This window comes from Spea bombifrons, chromosome 1 (assembly GCF_027358695.1).
Source record: "Spea bombifrons isolate aSpeBom1 chromosome 1, aSpeBom1.2.pri, whole genome shotgun sequence".
NCBI lineage: Eukaryota > Metazoa > Chordata > Amphibia > Anura > Pelobatidae > Spea > Spea bombifrons.
In genome coordinates, this window is record NC_071087.1 from 3242753 (window position 1) to 3264941 (window position 22189).

Consider the following 22189-nt stretch of genomic DNA (forward strand, 5'->3'; position numbering starts at 1 on the left):
CAATTTGCTTACATTGCAAACTTGAGTCTTAATTGAAAGACACGTCTGAAGTGCTGTAAGTGATGGCCGTTTGATGTTTTGCCCAAAGATATTTCTGGAAACAGCTTCACAAAGTAAACAACCTCTAGCGCTATAGGCTTGTGCTCAGTCTTCTGATATAATGCAGGGAGAGTCCAGGAAGTGGGTTATTACTTCCTGGGGATTAAAGGAAGTGACGGACATTTTATAAAAAAAATGTCCCCACTATGCTAATGGTGGATGTCAGAGCTGGATAATATGAATATAACTAGAATACAAAAGGTACATTAACACAAATTGTGCATTTCTGTATTAAATCATATTATTTAAAATTCAAATAGAATAAAATCATATCCAATCACCTCCGTGAATTAAATTTTAAAAAAAAGACATTTGCAGAAAAATCAATGATAAATTAAAAGTGCTGAATAACATTTACATCTGAGAAAACGATAAATATTATTAAAGGACATAAAACTGCCTATGAATGAAACGTCCTTCTAAAACTAACTAATACTCTAAAGACATTTGATTAAAGTCTGCGTTTGTATATTTCTGTCCATGCAGACAATTACCGGCGCTCTGCGGTTTTCTTATAATTTAAAACCAACATAGAATTGCGATCCCAAAACACAAAGTCCTGCATCTATATTGAGACTCCATTGCAATGAATGAGACCGCACTGTATAAAAAGAGCCGAGATGTTCAGGTTCATTACAATGATATCAGATGCAGCAGATGCCACTGACCCACACGGTGCTCGACTCCACCGAACCCGGCAGACACTCTCTGGCACTCGGCAGGTTACTGGGCTGCATGATGCTGATCGCTGGGTTTCTTCCATTGAAACGTCTCGTTTGTTTGTTGCTCCTGTGTATGACTGCCTGCAGATCTGAGATCCGGAGCCCAGCACCGGCCTGTCATCTGCAAATAATCAAACCATTTGAAGACTTTGAGTATTTTAAAGATGGGGACATTATAATTGGAGGAGTTCTCACGGTGAATAATCAAATGAGGAATTTTTTTTTTTTTGGACAGGATCATTTTTTACCCAAAATCGTCTGTATCATGTAAGTTCCCACAACTAACCATAAAAATAATATCTGCAGAACAAATGAAGAAATATCTGATGTTATAGAGAGCCTAAAGCAACTAACCCAGTGACTGTGTTAAGCAGTAAATCCAGTTGCTGTCCAGCTGTTTTTATACATTATATTTTTTATTTCCCCCTGCGTGGTATAACTTGCTCACATGCTCTAGTGCTATTTTGAGGTAAATATATACATATTTATGACATGTTATTATTATTACTTTTTATTAGGCTGTTTTGTGAAATTAACGTTACACAGTGTAAGATGTGTTTTTTTCTTGCAATATTATGGATTTTATGCTATTGACTTGATTGGGGGAGTTAATATCTTTTTGTAAATCTACCCATATAGATTTAAAAAATATTATGAAGATATTGGATAAAATACGTATCTATAAAACAGAGGTCATTGTGTTTTACGCTAAGGAGCTGACATCCCCTTTTGAGAACATGATAAATGCATGACAAGGGTTAACCAAAATATTGGCTTTTTTATTTTATTAAACCAACTCTTACTTTTTACTTTCACAAAGGATTTGCATTTATTCCATTTCATGAAACATTAGGACTGAGACTATGTAGAATTAGCAAGAAAATTAAAATACATTAGGATGCGCAAAAAAAAAAGAGATTGAGAGTTTGAGGAGGGAACAGACAGAAATAGAGGGACTATACTATGTACCTCCCAAGGATTCCTATATTTCATACGATTTTTCTCTTCAAAAGAAGTGTATAAGGTGAATTTTCTATATCTTGTAGATGTATCTTTTTTAAAAAACATATAAATAGATATTTTCAATCTGCGAAGAGGGGCCACATGTTGTATTGGGTGGGACCGGACCATACTGTCCACTGTATTCAGACATTTGCAACCATCTCAGGCAAGGCTTGAGACAGAAATCTTTCTCACAAAGGTGCAGGGCATGACATACCCTACATTAAAAAAATATGTGAGGGTAATTAGAGAACACGTGCTAGTACTCTCTACTGACCCATGACCTGTTTTGCCATTCGTTTAAATGTAGAACCTTTGCCAGTTGATGGTAACATGGTATTCCTACAAAGTCTTAATAAGTGTTTTTATCTGGCAGACCTCTGACTATGTTCTTCTGCTTTAATCTAATTCATCTACCTTTACAGGCCAAGCCTCATGTATTACATCAATTTACTGGTCTTTCTTTTCACCATTGAAACACTGAACAACGACCCAAACATTTTACCAAATATTACCCTGGGTTATCATATATATGACTCCTGTCAAGATAAAATTAAAGCTGTGAAAAGCATTCTTCAGATTTTGTCTGGCCGCGGCATGACCGTCCCTAATTACTCTTGTGCGAATTCTAACAACGTGGCTGGATTTATTGGCGATCACCATTCTACTACTACCATTCCCATAGCACAGTTACTAGGGGTGTATGGATACGCACAGGTGAGTAACCTGAATGGTCTTCCATGTATTGTCTGACATTAGCATTCAGTTTCATGGTGAGATCACAACCATGTCTGACTCCAAGCTGTTATTAGAAACCTTTACCGCAGAATGTTTACACTTTTCTCTTCCATTTTGTAGATCAGTTATGGAGCGACAGACTATGCGCTGAGTGATAGACGCGTTTATCCGCATTTCTTCCGCTCTGTTCAAAATTATCTTGTCTATAATAAAATTATATTGAAGATTCTAAAACATTTCGGATGGACCTGGGTGGGAATTCTCACGGTTGATGATGACACCGGAGAGACAGAGAGTCAGGCTCTGAGAGCGTATCTGACAAGTTATGGAATTTGTATTTCCTTTACTGTAAAAATTAGTTTATTACAAGAACTATCTGAAAATATGAAAATGATGTCAGAAACTGTTTTAATGTCATCGGTTCGAATTATTATACTCTGCGGTTCTTTCAGCACCAGAATTATTGACATTTTAATTCCTTGTCTCAAACATAAAGATATAACATTAATCCTTCCTCCTGCCTGGGCTTCCAATGAATATCTCACAGATTACTTTGTAGAACCCCTGAATAGCAGTCTGGCCATAGAACCGCATCCTCTAGCGCTACCGGATACCGGAAGTTTCTTTGATAATATCCATCCTTCAAACCGTCCAGCAGACAAGCTTCTCGAAGATATATGGACATTGTATTATAGATGTTTATCAGAAAATTCTGAAAAGAATAGGCTTTATGAAGAGATCTATAAAATATCTCTGTGTAACTGCAGTGGGAAACATACATTATTTGTTAAAGATCATCTGAATGATGGCGTTTCTCCTCGGGTGTTTATGTCAGTGAGTGCTTTAGCTAAAGCTTTGCATGTCATGCACTTAGTTTATAACGAGAACGCAAAAGGAAATATAATTGAAAACATCTATAAACACCAGGTATGTATGAAATACAGACTGCTTCACGTGTCAGACGCTGACGGACATACAGGAAGAATTTGTAAGGCTTTATTTAATAATATGAATTCTGGTCAGCCTTTACACCTACTAATAAATATATGACACATAGAGACGGGTTCAGTGATCCATGAAATCATCCAATGGTGAAAACCAAGATGGAAAAAGGATGGTTTATGATTCAATGATCTGAAATCAAGTTGCAGCAATAATATCTAGACCATGGCCTTGAGAAAGATTAATAGGAGGCAAATGTAAATGTGCAGCATCTTAGTAAATGTTAAACTGATACCTTTTAGTCTGGTTTCCTAGAAGATGGGTTTGATTCAATAACGTGTCTACCACCAAATAGCTTAAGTGTAGACAATGAATGCATGTTAAAGTATATGTTAAATGATTATTTACACAATTCTGCTGGAATGAAATCCATAAAGCATCCGCCTTAACCACGTCAAGACTGAGGGTTTTCCCATCATAGTATCTAAGGCTTATATTGCCATGGTTACTATATTTTCACTCACAATTCACCTTTTTATGTTGAGTGTAATTAAATAATGATTTGATATAGATATACATATACCCTTTATTAGGTACACCCGACTTGCTGAAGTTCAAACCGAGCATTAGAATGGGGAAGAAAGGGGATTTAAGTGACTTTGAACATGGCATGATTGTTGGTACCAAACAGGCTGGTCTGAGTATTTCGGAAACTGCTGATCTACTGGGATTTTCACACACAACCATCTCTAGGGATTACAGAGAACCGTCCGAAAAAGAGAAAATATCCAGTGAGCGGCAGTTGTGTGACGAAAATGCCTCGTTGGTGTCAGAGGCCAGAGGAGAATGGGCAGACTGGTTTAACATGACAGAAAGGCAACAGTAACTCAAATAACCACTCGTTACAACCAAGGTATGCAGAATCCCACAACATGGCGAACCTTGAAGTAGACAGGCAACAGCAGCAGAAAACCCCAAAGGGTGCCGCTCCTGTCAGCTAAGAACAGGAAACTGAGGCTACAATTCACACAGGCTCAGCTGTTACGCAAGGCCCTGGGGTAGCACAGGTAGCTGAACCCATGTTGCAGAGACGGTATAGTGGACTCACAAGGAAGCGAAGACAAAGCCAAACACAGGGAAAAGGCACAGAAGCAAAGTTGAGGATATCCGAGGTTGGGGCAGGCCGCACAGGATCAAGGTCAGAAGACAAGCAAAGGTTGGGTACACAATAGACACATATATAGCACAAGGACTAGAAACACAATAACCCGGAGCAACAGTAATACTCTTTGAACGGGCACTGCAGTAATGGAACACATACATCCGTGTGCGAGCGCCGGGCATGTGCAGTACAGTATTGTACTAACACCGTGCACGTCCTCTCATCATCCCATGGGCGCCACCCACAATTGGCAGAACGACGCAGGACACGGTAGGTGTAACATCAGCAAAATTGGACAATGGAAGACTGGAAGAACATTGCCTGGTCTGATGAGTCTCGACACCAGGTGCGACATTCAGGTGGCAGGGTCAGACTTTGGTGTAAACAACACGATAGCATGGATCAATCCTGTCTTGTATCAACGATTCAGGCTGCTGGTGGTGTAATGGTGTGGGGGACATTTTCTTGGCAGGCTTCGGGCCCCTTAGTACTAATTGAGCATCATTTAAATCTTGACCATGTCTATCCCTTTAAGTCAGAAACCTATCATCAAAAAAATAGGGCTGCCCCATATCTCTGGAATCTACTTTCACCGAACCTTCAGCATTCACCCTCCCAACATTCAAGAAACATCTCATAACCCAGTTCTTCAGAGAAGCATAACCTTTTAGCTGCTAGAACTTCCATGTAACTGATACAACCCCACACTATCTCTCACCCTTTCTCTGTGCCTTATGTTTGTTCTCACTTCATTCCCTCAAGATTGTAAGCTTGCGAGCAGGGCCCTCTCCACCTAATGTATCGGTTTGTCTTAGTCTGTCAATGATCGTCTTCTCATACCCCTTAAATATATGTATTGTATTTAGGGCTGCATAAATTGTTGGAAATAAAAGACAATAATAATCCTCTCAAACTGGTTTCACTGAACTCCAATGGCCCCCACAGTCTCCAGATCTCAATCTAATAGAGTACCTTTGGGATGTGGTGGAACAGGAGATTTGCATCATGGATGTGGGCCGACAAATGCAGCACTGAGGAGAAGTGAAACAGCATTTAATGTTTGAGTTTCTTGCAAATGACTGCAACTTATTACAAGCCTTTATGTTGTATATCGTATATTTTATACATTTGTTTTCTAATTGTTACTTCTTAAGTTATATTACCATTCTAACACTAATTTTAGCTCACATGCAAAATACAAAGTTGTTACAATACTTTCTCCTAAATTGTGCCTCGATGACCCTGGTTGTTTTGGTTCTAATGATGTGCTGTAGTTTGATGCTGTCACAGATCTGGCTAGTCCGACCGACTACCTCCCCTGACTTGTGCTCCCTTAGCTTGGGACAACACTCTTTCCCCGGTTCCCCAGTCCCTAGCCGAGACTCAGTGTAGGGTAAAACCAAAACAAAGACTGATTTATTTTAGACACACAGGACTGGATATATCCAGCAAAACACACATTAACATAAAACAAGATATTGAGATACAAACCACCCCCTTAATCTGCCTTCCAGAGACAACAGGGGCAGTAAAGGAATTAACAATACAATAGGGGTCCCAACCTCCACTATCACTGGCCAAAATCACTTCCAGGGATGGCCCGGCTAAATGTCTGTAGTGGTGGAAATGGGGGGAAGGGGGGGGACAACATAGTAGTGCTCCATGGGGTGGGGGGGTCTGATATCAAAGTAAAACAATGGTGGTCACTCCCTGGTTGCAGATCCTGGCTGTCTGCCAGAGATAATCCCCTCAGCAAGTGATGAGATGATATACTGCTGGGGTGGACAGTCGTCTTTACAAAGTCAGGGCCCTTAGTCAATAGAGAGGGGGCTGGCAGTCAGACCTCTCCAGTGGCCCCAGTGATGGACGGTTCTGTCGTAGATTTTATGAAAGGTTGATTCTAGTTAATGATATGAAGTTCTAGTAGATGAATAACAGAGGTCAGCTGTAGGTCTATTTTAGTTGAGTGTTTGGGTGGGTTCTGCTGTAAAATGGGAGGTATTTTTATTTTCTTGATTAAAGACAGAAGAAAACTCTCCTACATTGTGACTGTGAATGTCCTCTTGTTTTGTTCTAAATCATTTTTAACAGTTGCATCGCTATATAAAAAGGATAAAAATTGCATCACAGTTGGACCGCACATTATACGATGAACATGGAGAATTTGCATATCATTACATAATTACAAATTGGGTGTTTTTATCAAATAAGTCTGCATTGAAAAACATTGTGGGTAACTTCACTGAGTGGGCTCCAGATGGTCAGCAGCTAATCATTGACTCGCATTTAGCAATATGGAGGAACAAAGACAACCAGGTAAGGGGGGGATTATTGTTTTTGTTTTCCTACATTAAAATTAAGCTACATTTCTATAAACTTTACAGGCATAGAGTATATTAAACATAATTTAACAGAAATAATATAAACTCCCCAGCACCATACATCCTAAAGATGGTAAAACAAACCCACTGTGACGGTGTAATGGTTCTAACTTGTGAAAAACCCTGTAGCATGAGAGCCATAAACGTCACACTTAAGAATGACCATCCTAAACAGCCACAAACCAGACCTCCCAGCCAGACCTCGCTAAGCCAGGCTCTGGAAAACCTCCCCCAGACAACACACAAATGTCCAGGCAAGTATTTCCTCACTTACCTCAGGGATACCTCAGGTCTTTTTTAGTGGATCTCCTTGCCCTGGGGGCATAGAGGAAATTCTTCTTTCCACAACAGTCTCTGATCGCCAGGCTCCAGGTTTTAATGCCCAGCACCTATGCCTGATGCAGACCACATAGGAATCATAGACTGGATCCTGCAAAGCTCTAGCCTCTTGGAAAAGCCTGCATGGATCCAAGCTGTCAGTATATACAGTCCTAAAAAAACACAGCAGCAAGCTTTAATGAGGCTTTAATGAGAAAATGAGGCCAGACCCTCCCCCAAAACAATGCAAAAAGCAACATTTCTGGGACCACATTCACTCACTCTCTCACTCATGCATTTTCTTCTTCGTCCGCATCTTCGCGGCACCTTCAGGTTTATGATTGCACTTTATGTGGAGCCACCACATGGACAATTTCCACTGCATGTGCACTTATTATACTCTCCTTGGAGAACACTTTCAAATGCTGCTGTTTGCACGGTTATTGCATAAATGTATTAGAATAGGGAATATTAGGCGCTTTTAGGATATTACTTTTTCTAGATTCTAGAAAATGAATGAATTCTGATCTTGTTGAATGATTTTCTAATTATCTAATCATCCAATCATGTTCTACTCCTAATGTATTTTTCAAAACAAAGGAATTACATCTTTATTTAGAATATTTTTGTAGATCTATTATTCTGTGATTGTGCTTCTTTATTCTTTACTAATTTATAAGAGTGGCTCAAACAAGAATTATTTTTTTCTGTTTGTAGATTCCAAGGTCTCAGTGTTCAGAGAACTGTTTGCCTGGATATCGAAAAGTCCTGAGACCTGGAACACAAATCTGCTGCTACGACTGTGTCCGGTGCTCAGAGGGAGAGATATCCAACAGATCTGGTATAATAGATTATATAGAATCATACACATAATTTACTCATAGTATGTGTGTAGGAATGAAAGCCTGCTCCTGGTAAGGTAGAGGGTGGAGTCATGGGCGTAGGAGCCCCTAAAATCTGGGGGGACAGCATTTTCCCCCATCAGATCCCCACTTTCTCCCCATCTCTCACACTATCTACCCCATCTCCCCCTTCTCACACTATCTAAGCCCTCTCACACTAACTACCCCCCTGGGGGGGATTTCTTCATTATCGGCCCCCCCCTGCATGAGTTACTGGGGGTTCCTAAGCCCATGGGCAGAGTTGGGGGGTATTGAGAGCCACACGAAGGGCCAGGTGTAGCTATAAGTGATCACAATAATAGACAAACAAGACAGGCATGGGTTGACTAGAGCTGGGCATAACCTCCCCCACCCGGGGGGAGCCGAAAAACTACCTGGCAGCCGACAACCAGCTGTGATACCAAGCACCTTACAGATATTATGTGAAAAACCTTTTTACACAAGCTCCAACCTCCATGCTTCAGCACACAGCTGGTTCACTTTCACAAATGCGCCTCAGTGTACTAAATAACCCCCATTAAAAACATAAAAAGTAGTAACGGTTTAACCCCTTAATGACAAAGCCCATACATGTACGGGCTCAAAATGCATTGTTTTCAATGGGTTTAGGAACTGTACATTTACTCAAGAAATCTACTTATAGTGGGGTTTTGTTTTTGTTCCTTGTTTGGTCTTTGAGCTCCTCCGTTATATTTACTTCCATGTGAGATGAGTGGACCAGATTCTTGGCAAAAGTGGTAGAGGTTAGTGCAGCAAGTGACTTGAAACACGCATGGGATAGGCATATGATTCCTGAAACTAAAACAAGGCGAAGAAAAATTGGGGCGATTAGATTTGGGGCTATTTTTGTTTGTTATTTTCAGTTCAAATCTAAGAAATGTAAACAAAAAGAAGTAATTTAACATTAGTTAATATGGATACACTCAGTGGGAGGGAACTATATACTATAGTATATTCTATGTTTAATTTACATATTGAGGCATAATGTTACTTTACGTTATTTTTCAGACAGTGAGAACTGCATTGTTTGCCCAAGTGATAAATGGTCTAATGAGAAAAGGGATCGGTGTATTCCAAAATCGGTGGAGTTTCTATCATATTTGGATGCAGTTGCTGCTGTTTTATCTTTTGTATCAATTCTGTTTTGTCTTGTAACTGTTGTAATATTACTGATCTTCATTGTCTTCAGAGATACCCCAATTGTGAAAGCTAATAACAAGAACCTCAGCTTCCTCCTCTTGGTCTCCATCATGCTGAGCTTTCTCTGTGTGTTTTTGTTCCTCGGTCGTCCTGAGGATGTAACCTGCATGCTGCGCCAAACAGCTTTTGGTGTCCTCTTCTCATTAGCCGTGTCTTGTATTTTAAGCAAAACAATCATGATCTATATTGTTTTCAGAGCCACGAAACCCGGCAGCTCCTGGGCAAACTGGGTCAGTGTGAAAGTCTCCAATTCTATAGTACTGCTCTGCTCATCCATTCAAGTTATCATTAATATTTCCTGGTTGGCCATTTCACCCCCATTTCAGGAGCTGGACATGCGCTCTTATCAGGGAAAGATCATCATTCAGTGTAATGAGGGCTCAGTTATTGCCTTCTACTGTGTCCTGGGTTATATGGGGCTTCTGGCAGCTCTTAGTTTTATTATAGCTTTTTTAGCCAGGTCATTACCGGACAGTTTTAATGAGGCCAAATACATCACCTTCAGCATGCTGGTGTTCTGCAGCGTTTGGATTGCGATGATCCCGGCCTATCTGAGCACCAAAGGGAAGAACATGGTGGCCGTAGAGATTTTTGCCATAGTGGCTTCAAGTGCAGGACTTGTAGGATGTATATTTATTCCAAAATGCTATGTAATTCTTTTGAGACAGGAATTGAATACAAAAACATATTTACTTGGAAGCAGAATTAAAGGTTTAACCAAATAGTTATAAGAAACATATTCTGCATTGTAAGTTGTATTATCTTATAACTGTCAATGGTCAATTTCAGAAATCTGAATTTGTTTTCTAGACATCAAAAGACCTTTTTGCACACAATACCCCAATGTCCTGGACTTTTAAGAAGCATATCTTTAAGTCTGATCCTACTTATAAAAAGCAACTATGTTAACCCTTCTATCTTTTATTAGTTACAGCAAAGGTGAGGAGTCCACTTGTTTGCAAAACAGAGAAACTCAGCAGCACACAAAGCAAAACACACACAACAGGATTAAAATAAACCTCTATAGACATTTTGTAGATATAATGTTTATTAGGATAAATTAGTCAATGTCTGGATTAGGGACAATTAAAATATTCCATGATTGGAATTGAGATAATGGACCCTCCAGACTTCATATCCATCCCTGAAAAAGACGATGAATCAAACACGAATCCCTAAATTATTTTGTATTTCCTTCTGCACTTGATCATTTGCATACTGATAGTTGAAAATATTTTAAAGGACACTCATATCTAATAAAATAAAATATATTCCAGATCATGTTTATACTATTTGTGTTTATTTGGGAAGTAAAAAAACAAAGCTTGGTTGGGCAGTGAATCTCATCTGATACTACACTTTATTATGACATCCTTTTTTATTATGGAATAAATACTATGTCACTAAAGGTATTGTTACAACAGTCTGTTTTGTGACCCTTCCAAACATAGTTTGCCAAAAAACTCATCTTTACTAATGTGAACTTATTTGCCAGTATAACCAGAGCTCAATCTAACTAGGGATGACCTGGCTGCCTACTCACATTTATGACCTAGAACTCAATTAACATTAACTGCTGAGTCAGCCAACAGATTCGTCTGATAACTTCACTGATAAAGCACTAGGATAGGCTCAATTACTTACTATACGACTTAACTCTGTCACTCTTGACTCTGTTCATAGAAACATGGAATTTCACAGCAGAGAAGAACTATTTGGCTCATTTATTTGGCCTGTTTTTCCTGATGTAAGACTTTGGTCTTGATCAGTCCTTGACCTTGTCTTAGATTCCGAACAGCTCAATACCTCTTGCATGGATGCTTAACTTTGCTAACTGTATTAGCCCCTACCATTACTGATGGGAGGTTATTGCATTTATCTATTACCCTCTCGGATCGGGTTCCCTAGAAGAGAATCATAAACAAATTACATTCTTTGGCGTTGGATGTCAAAACACACGAATGTGACTGCTTTATGTGACACTGCTGAGCTGCGTCGGAGCATTTACAGAGAGAAAACTGAGAAATGAGATTCTTCTGTGTGAGAATTGGTCAACCTTGGGCTACTATTTCTCACTGTGTCTAATTTCCGTACCTGAGAACTTGTGGGACGCGGCCAGGACTGCCAACTGACGTCAGATTGACTATTGACCTTAGCTTTTTGGACCGCTGTCTGTAACCTGACTTTGCCTCTCTGACCGTCCCATTCGTCACGGATTTTCTAGTCACCCCTGCGTATTGGGCTCCTCCTTACGCACTACTGGTACCTCACTGTACCTGACAGCTGTTCGTTTTGGACAAAATGTGTAGGTCTTTCTTTTAACTCAAAATGACATTTGGAGGGTCCCTGGCACCTTCTAGAAACTGCTTTCATTATAGAAATAAAAACAACTGAGGGTTAAGGAAGGTCAAAGAGGAGAAGCAGTAGTATTATTATCTTTTATTTTTATAACGCCAACAATTTAGCGCAGCGCTTCATACAATATATAAATTTAAGAGGTATGACAAGACTAGAATTGAGAATTTTTCATACAATTAGAGCACAAAGTCTTTACTATATTTAGGCGATATACGAATTTAAGAAATCTTATTGGAGCAGTCATAGGATACGCTTGCATTACACAGAAGAACCCTCTTACAGCTATATCACATGTTTAAAAGCATATGTTCGTAGTACTCAAGTTGCATTCAAGTCTAAAGTGTGTGACAGAATAAAAGTATAACAATGATTTCTTACAGCTGTTTTCATAAAGCTATAGACGTAATAAGTTATTATTTTATGTTTGTTGGCATCTCCCGAGTAGCCATATATAATTATATACTGGATCTTTTATGTGCGTGTAACAGGTTTTTACCCCAGTTACCTCTTTGCGCTCTGCAGGCCAATCCTGAGGCTCCGCTACCTGGGAGTTGGGGTACATAACTGCGGCAGCACCTCCACCCAACGGAGCATCCAGGGTGATTAATAAAACTGACACAGGCTAACTTAAAATTAACTTTATATTGCACAGCAAAACACTCTGCATTAATATAACAGAACACAGGAAATATAATAGAATGAAATATACAGAATATGCTATATGAGGTTCACCCACCCACAACAATCACCGCGGCCCACCCTAATCTTCGCCCTAGCGGCCACTGGGTACCTTTACTTGGTGCACATGACACGGTTTGGGCCCATAAGTATCTGACTCCACAGTATGGGCTGGATTATATGGAACACTTTCAGTATGTCAGTATATCTTTTATTTGTGTGACTAAGTTCAGAGTGCCCTGTTGTGGGGACAGGGGGAGAGGTTTTAGGCTTACCACTCCACAGTCTGCTATCAGGACAGTTCAGCTTTTACCTCTTCACTGCCAACTCTGCTGCAAACAGCTCTGTATCTCTGTCTGCTGGAAGATTAGTCAGGATGCTGCAGCTCTCCTCTGACCGTGGATTTCAAGCAGGCCTCTGTTCCTAGGCCTCTCTCACTCTCCTTCTCTCTCAGCAAAGGTCCTTCACACCTCTGGCATCCAACTCTGAACCCCTCTCCCCAAACTCCAATGGCCCCTTTTTCACCTCATCCATGTGCTTTGCAGTTCGCCATCTGCTGGTCACTCCATAAGAACTGCAGGTGAGTCAGTGACACAGCAGCAATCACTGCTATATGCGAAAAATGGCAAAGAGGAAAAAATAGAACTGACTGGAAGGTATAACAAAAGATACACATCTACAGGAAGCATGCAGTATGGCTGAGTTATATTTAATGGGAGTGTCGGCAAAAATATATTTTCAGATCTCACAAAAACTGGCAAAACTGAGGTAGAAAAAAGTGACAGAAGTTAATGTTTTTTAATCCTTAACATAAGTGATAAGATCAGTGTAATCTAAAGCACATACACTTTAGGTTATTTACCCCACATCAACTTCAGTAATTGAGAACACAGAGCTTCTCGGGGATATTGATACAACGCAAATGTTTTCATTGTTATAATTCCTTAATTATACTGAACTAGTTATTAAAAAATGTTCTGTTTGGCTACTGTGGAAATCCTAGAATTCTTTCTGTCCCGTTTGTTTTAATTTCTGTGCAGAATCTTTCCTTGGGCTAAAAATGAGGATCGATGGCCTTGCAAATCATTACAGGATTGGCCCTGAAAAGTTAGTGATGATTCTTCTTTGCCAAGGGTTGAAGAGGGTTAACAGTGATTTTGAATGGACGTAAGCCTGCTCCCTTCCTTAATTTTTTGGAATTGTTTTGCTTTTTTTAGCGCCTCTGTTCCACAGGGCAGACAAGGAGAGAGAGCGAGAGGCATGATATGGGTTCATGCTCCTCCATAGGGTTTTTAGGAGTTTTTAAACCATCATCTTCCAGGGGGTGGGGTTAAACGAATTCTCCCAAAAGTCAAGATGAGGTTGAGTAGGTATAATTAGGCACTATACCTTTCATGCTTATATAATTATCCCCTGTAGCACTGCATGCAGAGTGGGGGTAAGAGATGTGACCGCCCTGGATAGTAGGTTTCCCATTTTACATGTAATGGCTGCAGGTGATGGGGGTTGAGCATTTTGTGAGTTTCAGGTGAGGATATGCAAGTCACAGGCAGCTGCAGGCCCGTACAAAGAACATTCCAGCTCTTGCAAGTGAACGGACTGATACATATTTTATTTTAGGCAGGTGATCGTCCAGCCAGTCGCCTATAGCCTTTAGCTCAGATTCCTCGATAACTAAATGAGATGGACCTGGAACTTTAAGGACGACACAAGTACGACAATAGAGTTACTAGTTGCTCATCCTTTGCAGGACTGTCTTTTTGGACAGCTCCTATTTGCACAGATTGTGGAGGATCTGAGTGAGTGGTCGAAAAGACATGAGAAACCAAGTCAAAGTCCAAGCTCACTCTGTATTTCTTTCAGAACTCTGTTACTTCTATTTCTATGAGTTCTCAGATCTAGAACATAGGAATCATGGTATAAAAAATGAATAATATCCCACCCCTGACCGTATGTCCCATTCCAACAATTCTTTTTACCTGGCTATAGAAAATAAAAACAGGTTAAAAGAAACCATACAGTAATTACCTAACGATCACGCTGTCTTCACCTGCTGCTGAGTAAAGATGCTCAGGGGGACACATTAATGAAGTTTACTGAATAGCTGATACATTTTTGAGGGCATGTTTAATATTCGCACAAAAGATAAATAAATGTCTAAATAAACAAATAACAAATAAAGCTTATAAAGGAGAATATTGTCAATGGGGCATTTATGCATGCCAGGGGCTGTGCAGATATAGACACTGCCCACAGTGCAAAATGGAGGCAAAAACTACCATTCACTTGTTCTGGTAGTACCAGTTTGCACAAACTTTGTTCAGAACCCTGGATTTGGAACTCAAGGACTCTTTTGAGAGAAAGTACCTGTCCTACTACTTTCTAGTTCACAGACTTTTTTGCAGAAACACATGCTTAGTGTCACATTTTTTGCCAGGAACCGCCTTGTGTTGAGGAAGGAACAAGCCACAGTCCGAGACTGGCTCAGGCTTATCCACAGCCGACTGAGCGACTCCTCACATATGGACAGACTGAGGTCTAGCGTCCCTCATCCACGCCAGCCACTGCACTACCCCATATCCCCAGGTTGTTTCCACTACTGTGCTAAATCATATGTGTCATGTCTGGAATTGTAATCATACACTGTTTTAACTGTATTTCTGAGCGTGTGGACTGCCCTGATGGGTGGCACTAGTCTGATATGCTAATGATAGGTCTCCTCTGTATTTGTGCTTGTGAGCCAAAAACTTGTCATGCCTCTCCTGATTAGATATCTCACTCTGAAGTGAGGCTGATCTTTAGTTTTACTCGCAGTAGGTTATTCAGGGTATGTGCAGATGTAGGTCCCAGGCTCACAGCCCCTTTAACTCATTGATGATGTTTAAGAGAGTCTCCAGTGACTGTCTATGTTTGTTGCATTATTTTTCTAATAGAGGCTTGCTATGCATTTTAGAGCTGAGCTGGTCTGATTTGCTAATGGAGAAGTGTTCTCTGTAATGCTGCAAGTAAACAAAAATGGTCATGTTCCTCATGGGTAGGAACCTTCTTACAAGGTAGGCTATTTCAATGCTGTCTGGTCATGATCTGAGATAAAGCTCTGTTGTTTTTGTCGCCTTAAGTTATTAAGGATATGTCCAGATATGGGTCCCTGGCTCACTGAACAGAGAGGGGTATCAGGGATATTAGACAAAAGGATCATAGGAATATATTTTATTTGAATAAATGCAAACGAGCACACTAGCATACATGCCCAATATATGTTCGGACAGAATGCTGCCCTCTGTTGGTTAGATACATTAAGTAGCACAATAACTTTGGATTTCAAGCATATGGAACAATGCTACTCAATGTATAACCAATCGAGGACAGCATTCTGTCCGAACATATATTAGCCATATGTGGCAGTGTGCTGATTTGCATTTATTCAAATAAAATATTTCCCCCTTTGTCTAACAGTTTTTGCTCACCTTAACTTATAAGGGTATGCCCAGAGATATGTCCCTGGCTTACTGTACCTAGAGGGATTCTAACTCTTTTTATACAGAGGATGTATATGAGACATTTTATTGTTAGTATGTGCTTGTTGTATTACTTGGGCAGACAATGCTTAACCCCTTCAGTCCCAGGTGTTTTTGGTACCTCAAACCCTGGAGCAATTTTGCCAATTTTGTGCTATGTCGGTTCAGCGATTGTTCTGTTTTCCTGTGAATAGTGTAATCATGTTAACTATATATTGTTTTTTCAAAGAGAGAGAGAGCTTTCTTTTGATACCATAGTTGGATGATTAGCGGAAAATTGTGAATAAGAAATTTAGTAAAAACTAGAGAAAATTAGAAAAAAAAAACAATTTTTTTTTAAATTTTCCCTCTGAATCCTCACAAAATTAGGTAAAGTGATGGAAAATCCCCTCCAAATTTATCAATTCAGGTGTCCTGATTTCAGAAATACCTAATTTATATAGATTTTCCATACTTTCCCAGCACCAGGGAGCATACTATAAGGTGTTTTTTGTATACTTTTTATGACTATGGCTTAACGGGTTTGGGGGTTGTGAACGGGGGCAGGAGGGTTATACTGGCTAGATGTTATGCTAGGGCAATGGGATGTAAGGTTTTTTAATTTTTCTTTTATTATCTTTTTTTATATTTTTTTCTTTTTGTTTTGTATTTTTTATATAATTTTTTTTACACAAAAATGGTTAGAGGTCCTCTTAGGGATCTCCTGAACATGCCAGTGATGTCACAATGACATCACAGCTCACATTATTATTTTTTTTATTATTATTTATATTATTTTAATGATTTTTTTATTATTATATTTTAAATGAATTAACTTTTTTTTTCCTCCTTCTCTGTTTCAGGACGGGAGGGGGGTGAGAGACATGGTTTCTCACTCCCCTCCCTGCGACCCCCCTGCACTGATCACACTGTGATCTCTATGCAGGTCCTCACAGACGTGCATAGAGATCGCAGCGTCTGTGCCTCATCAGAGGACAGGATTTCTCCTGCAGGGGATATCCTGTCCTCCGATGAACTTCCGGGTTACGTCAGCAGTGACGCAACCCAGAAGGGAATGCACGATCGCGCGATCAGGCAGTTTGAAATGTAACAGCTTTCCGGCTTTCATGCCGGGAGCTGTTACAGGAGATCGGACAGCAGAAAGCCGGCGATGCCCACTTCTCCTGTCAGTGGGGAGTCCAGGCTGTCAAACGACAGCCTGATCTCCCGTGCAGCGGCAGGGATGTGTCCCTGATGCTGCACGAAGGGCTGGACGTACCGGTACGTCCATAGGGGTTCCTTAATAGGCGTTTTTTTAGACTTCCCGGTACGTCCATAGGGGACCTGATGGCATAGTCCAGTCTGATGTGCTAATGGGAGCATCATCTCTGTAATGGTGCAAATGAGCAAAGAACGGCGATCTGAGCTGAACTGGTCTGATTTGCTAATGGAGAAGTGTTCTGTGTAATGCTGCAAGTAAATAAAAAATGGTCATGTTTCTCATGGGTAGGAACCTTCTTACATGGTAGGTTATTTCAATGCTGTCTGGTCATGATCTGAGATAAAGCTCTCATGTTGTTTTTGTCACCTTAAGTTATTAAGGATATGGCCAGATATGGGTCCCTGGCTCACGGAACAGAGAGGGATATTGGCCACACTGTACTAGTAAGACCAGCAAAAAACTAAAACGCATGTCTGTGGTTGCTGTATTGTTTGTACAGATGATGTTTCCTAAGCATTGCTAGTCTGGATAGTCTTGATGGATGTGATTAGTCTTAAATGCAAATAGAGTGATTTTTGCTGTTTTGGTGCTAGTGAGCAAAATACGAGGTTGCTCTCCTGAGTAGGTACTAGACTTATGCATTCCTCTTCGGGCGAACATGAAAATGAACACGAAGAGTCCATCTTTTTGTTCATTCCGAAAAAAACGTAGGCGAAGAGGAAGACACACACGAAGAATCTTCGTGATCGTCTTCGTCTACTAATCTCCCAGGTCCCTTCCCCACCTAGCGTACAATTGGTCGATGCCAGAGGAAGACCCTGCAGGTAACCAATAGGCTCACTCGCACGGCCTTTTTAACTCCTGATTTCCACTCCCGTTAACCCCTGCGATGCTGCGTTGGATAACGGGAGCAGAAATCACTCGCACAGCCCCTTACCGCTAGTTGCTATGCAGGAGAGAAAAAAAAAAACAACCAACAAAGTCGCTGGTACGGGCATTTAACTTAGCATACTAACTAATTATAACTTCGAGGTCACAGGAGATAGTGGTTGCGCATACTGAAGAAGAAAGTCACAGTAATATAATATGTGGCTGGCACCGTGTGGTAAAGAGTTAAGGAATGGGTACTCACATTTTTTGGGGACTTAAGCAATTAGTCCCACAAAACTTGCATGGGCGATACAATCCTCGCCTGGGGATATCTTTAGCAGCAGTCCTGTGTAGTTCTTTTTTTGGTTCTCAGGATAAGGTGCACATAAAAAGTTAAACAGAAATAGGCATAGTGCTTTCTGTATATATAAAATGAATAAAACAAATAAAAACAGTTCACTATATACTCACAATATGGTGAGCAATAAATGGATTGCTCACACCTTCTGGCGTAGGTGGAATGATCCCCACCAAGGATATAAACTTGTGTTAGCAATCACACTCCTATCATGCCAAGTCATATTGTTGATTTTTTTATCCAATTGTGGTGTGTTACTTTTAACCCCTTGACTGCTAACGACGGCATGGTGCCGTCGCTAGCAGTCCCAGTCAGGTGCTAACGACGGCACCATGCTGTCACTAGCACTACCCTACCTTGATGGAGGTCTGTGGACCCCCATCACCACCTACCCCGGCGATCTGCCCATCATATTGAAGGGCATCACTGGGACCACCCGATCCGGCCGGTGACGTAGCGCGTAATGACGCGATGACGTCACCGCGCAGCTTTATTGAAAACTGACAATTGTCAGTTAAAGCGGTATGGGGGCATGCTGCTTAGATGCTAAGCAGCTACAGACCCCCAACATATACCGTTGGAAAGGTAATCGCCTCACCTTTCCAACGGTATAATGCTTGTAAAAAAAGAATAAAAAATATTAAGTAAAAAAAATAAAAATGTACAAAAAAAGTAAAAAAAATGATAAATAAAGATCAAAATTGCCTAGATTAAATTAAATCAAATTAAATTATCTAAACATAAACTGGTTTAACTTTAAAAAAAAAAAAAGTTTAAGTATTCTAGCTAAATGATCACTGTGGTAGCCAATGTTACCACAGCGATCATATAGCTATAAAAAGTCACATTCCCTTTTTAAAAATGGCCGATACTAAATTTTAACCCTGTGATCCCTTTGATCATGAGGTTAAATTTAGCCAATGGTAGAGAAAGGCAATTATTGAAATCCTGATGAACTGCAAATATTATTAAAATCAGCCATTTAGCCTGTGCGGTACGTGAGTAACCATCTCATCCCTGGAGCCCCTTGCATTTTTACTGCAAAACTTATTTTTGCTGTAAAAGTGATTTTTTTACTCCCTTTACGATCATTTCTTTGGGATTGTAAGGGGAAAGAATGGTGTGTGTGCTTCTGTGAGTGAATGTATGGAAAGTATGGTGTGTGCTTCTGCGAGTGAATGGAGATACGAAAAGCGTGTGAATGGTCAGTAATTAGGGTTGTAGCCTTGACGTGGCATTACTGCTCACGTAAAATTATGTTAAATTATGGCACAAAAAGTACATATTTTCAAAAACTACACCCCTCGGCGCATCAAATGAGGGGCTGCATGTGTACAAACCTGGAGTGCGCAAGACACAAATGAACATGTCGCTATGGTTAGAAAAAACATTTTCTAGCCAAAGCGACATATTCCGTCATTATTTGTGAACTCAACTTTTGTCCTAGAAATACATGTAACCCCTCATTTGAAGCTCCAAGGGGTGTAGTTTCTTGAAATGTGTACTTTATGTACCCTAATTTAACTTCCCAGATGTCTAGACCACTTTAACTTCAGATATGGCAGATTGAAGAATCTTGTTAAAAAAAGTCTTAAAACATTTAGGGGTGATGCCTGCATTTAGACAGCTCTAGACAGCTGGGATGTTAAATTATGGTACATAAAGTATATATTTTCAGAAACTACACCCCTTGGCGCATCAAATGAGGGGCTGCATGTATTCGTAGCAAAAGACTGGAGTGCGCAAGACACAAATTAACTTGTCGCTTTTAATTTTTATTTTTTTATTTTTCATTTTTAGAAGTGTGATATTCACTTATTTTTGTCCAAGTCAGATTTGTGATACAAATACAAATAAGACCTCATTTGCTGCAGCTGGGGGTGTAGTTTCTAAAAATATATAGTTTTGTTGGCATATTTTAACATCCCGGGCAGCTAGAGCTGTTTAATTGACGGCAGCCATGCATTAAATTTAAAGATGTCTTTTTGTGATAAAGTTAAATAAATTTAACTTTTAGCAATAAAATATTAGAAAAACAGTCTACTGTTCTCAATTTCTGTTTATTTTAGACCGGTTACCTACTACAAATATTTAGCAACACAGGTTTTGATATTAGAGTTTAGAAAAATAACATTACGAACTAGTTTTTATTGAGTTGGAAGTGAAAAATTACACTTTTTTTCCCATTTTTGGCTGTATTTTGCAAACCTATAAAAATGGTATATTTGGAATCTGCTGGGTGTGCTGAAAAAAACAATATATGGTTTGTATAGTTTATTCCCAAGAAATTTACTTTGAAACGCGTTTAAACGCGAGATGCACCAAAATGCCGAAAACCAGCTTAGCACCAGGGTGGGAAATGGCTTAGCAGCCAAGGGGTTAATAAAAGTGTGGTTAACACTAAAATTGGACAGAAAATACTGCTACAGCCAACCAGTATATGCTGGAATCTGGGTATGCCTGATATTGCTGTTAACAATCATAATATATAATTTTTTGTACAATTTTGGTGTGTAACTTACTTTTATTAAGTGTGGGGGGTAATTTTCAGTTTTGGCTAAGTGAACCCTGAATTTTCGGTTTTGGTCCAGAATTTTCATTTCGGTGCATCCCTAAAATAAACTATTTCATTTTAACTTATCCAGAATCCTGAATTTGTAGTCACAAAACTTTCTAGGCCCAGAAATCAGTGAGAGGAAAAGTAAAGGTTTTGTGTCATTTACTTTATTTTAATCTGCATATCTTATTAAAGGCCATATTTTCTCACAGTGAGAAGAGAGTGCGGCCCTCGCACGTATACAATTCTGATGAGGTGGCCCACTGCAGAAAAAACTTGGACGCCCCTGATGTAGACTATGCTGGGATCTCTAATGACTGCCCTCTTCTGGCTAATCACAGGTACAACCCTTTATTAACCTCTTTGTGACCCTAAGGACCCTCAGGGCAAATTATCAATATTTTAGGGTTTACTTTCCCATTTCCCATTTATACTAGCTGCATATAGAATTTATGTACCAATGTTTTTATATTTTATTCAACTTATGCAAATAATAAGAAGAAAAAGGGAAATAACGGTTGGAGAAAAACATAGCAAAAACATCAAAATCGCTCTGGCCCTGTAGTGTATCAGCTCTGGTCCTTAAGAAGTTAACACTTAGGACTGTACATGGAATATCATTAACATATGCAGAGCAAGGGGTATGAACAGGAAACTAGTGATAGGGGAGGAGCTTGTGAGCAGGAAATAAGGTTATGAAAGGAAGAGATTCACCACTTTCCAATCATTTTGGAAGAGTATGCTCCTGCACAGGGCAGATTATTATTATTTATTGTTTTATATAGCGCCATCAAATTCCGTAGCACTGGACAATGGGTATCTGACGGGCAGATTCTCTTAGCTCGCTATATGCTCCCCTGTGATTAGGGTAATATTTAACCCGTTTGCTGCTGGTGTGGAGAGATGTAAAGCTGGGTAACAGTATTCCTTTCGGTTTCCATAGTTACAGGGGTGATTTAAAGTGACAGGCCTAATGTCTCATGTTTAGATTATACTATTTGTCCTGAGTTTAGAGATACCTAATGTTTTCATGGTTTTTTTTTTTTTTGCTTTTTTCTACAAGTTATTGGGCAAAAAGTAAAAGTAGGATTTTGCTATTTCAAAACCAGTTTGTTTCCAAATCTGATAATTTTTCCCTCATGTTCTACTTTGGGTATCTTTGAAGCCGGCCAATGCAATTTAC

General features: G+C 39.8%; 1 protein-coding gene and 1 long non-coding RNA gene across 2 annotated transcripts; both read left to right on the plus strand.

Moving 5' to 3' along the window:
- Window positions 1-2258: 2258 nt before the first annotated feature.
- LOC128468151 (vomeronasal type-2 receptor 26-like) lies at window positions 2259-10525 on the plus strand. Its single transcript, XM_053449841.1, has 5 exons — window positions 2259-2540; window positions 2682-2981; window positions 6877-6981; window positions 8082-8205; window positions 9275-10525. Exons 1-5 carry the CDS (start codon window positions 2259-2261, stop codon window positions 10189-10191), a joined length of 1728 nt encoding a protein of 575 aa, XP_053305816.1. The 3' UTR covers window positions 10192-10525.
- Window positions 10526-18719: 8194 nt separating this feature from the next.
- On the plus strand, window positions 18720-19138 carry LOC128477309 (uncharacterized). Its single transcript, XR_008348294.1, has 2 exons — window positions 18720-18764; window positions 18993-19138. It is a non-coding gene; the product is annotated as an uncharacterized LOC128477309 (long non-coding RNA).
- The last annotated feature ends 3051 nt before the right edge of the window (window positions 19139-22189 follow it).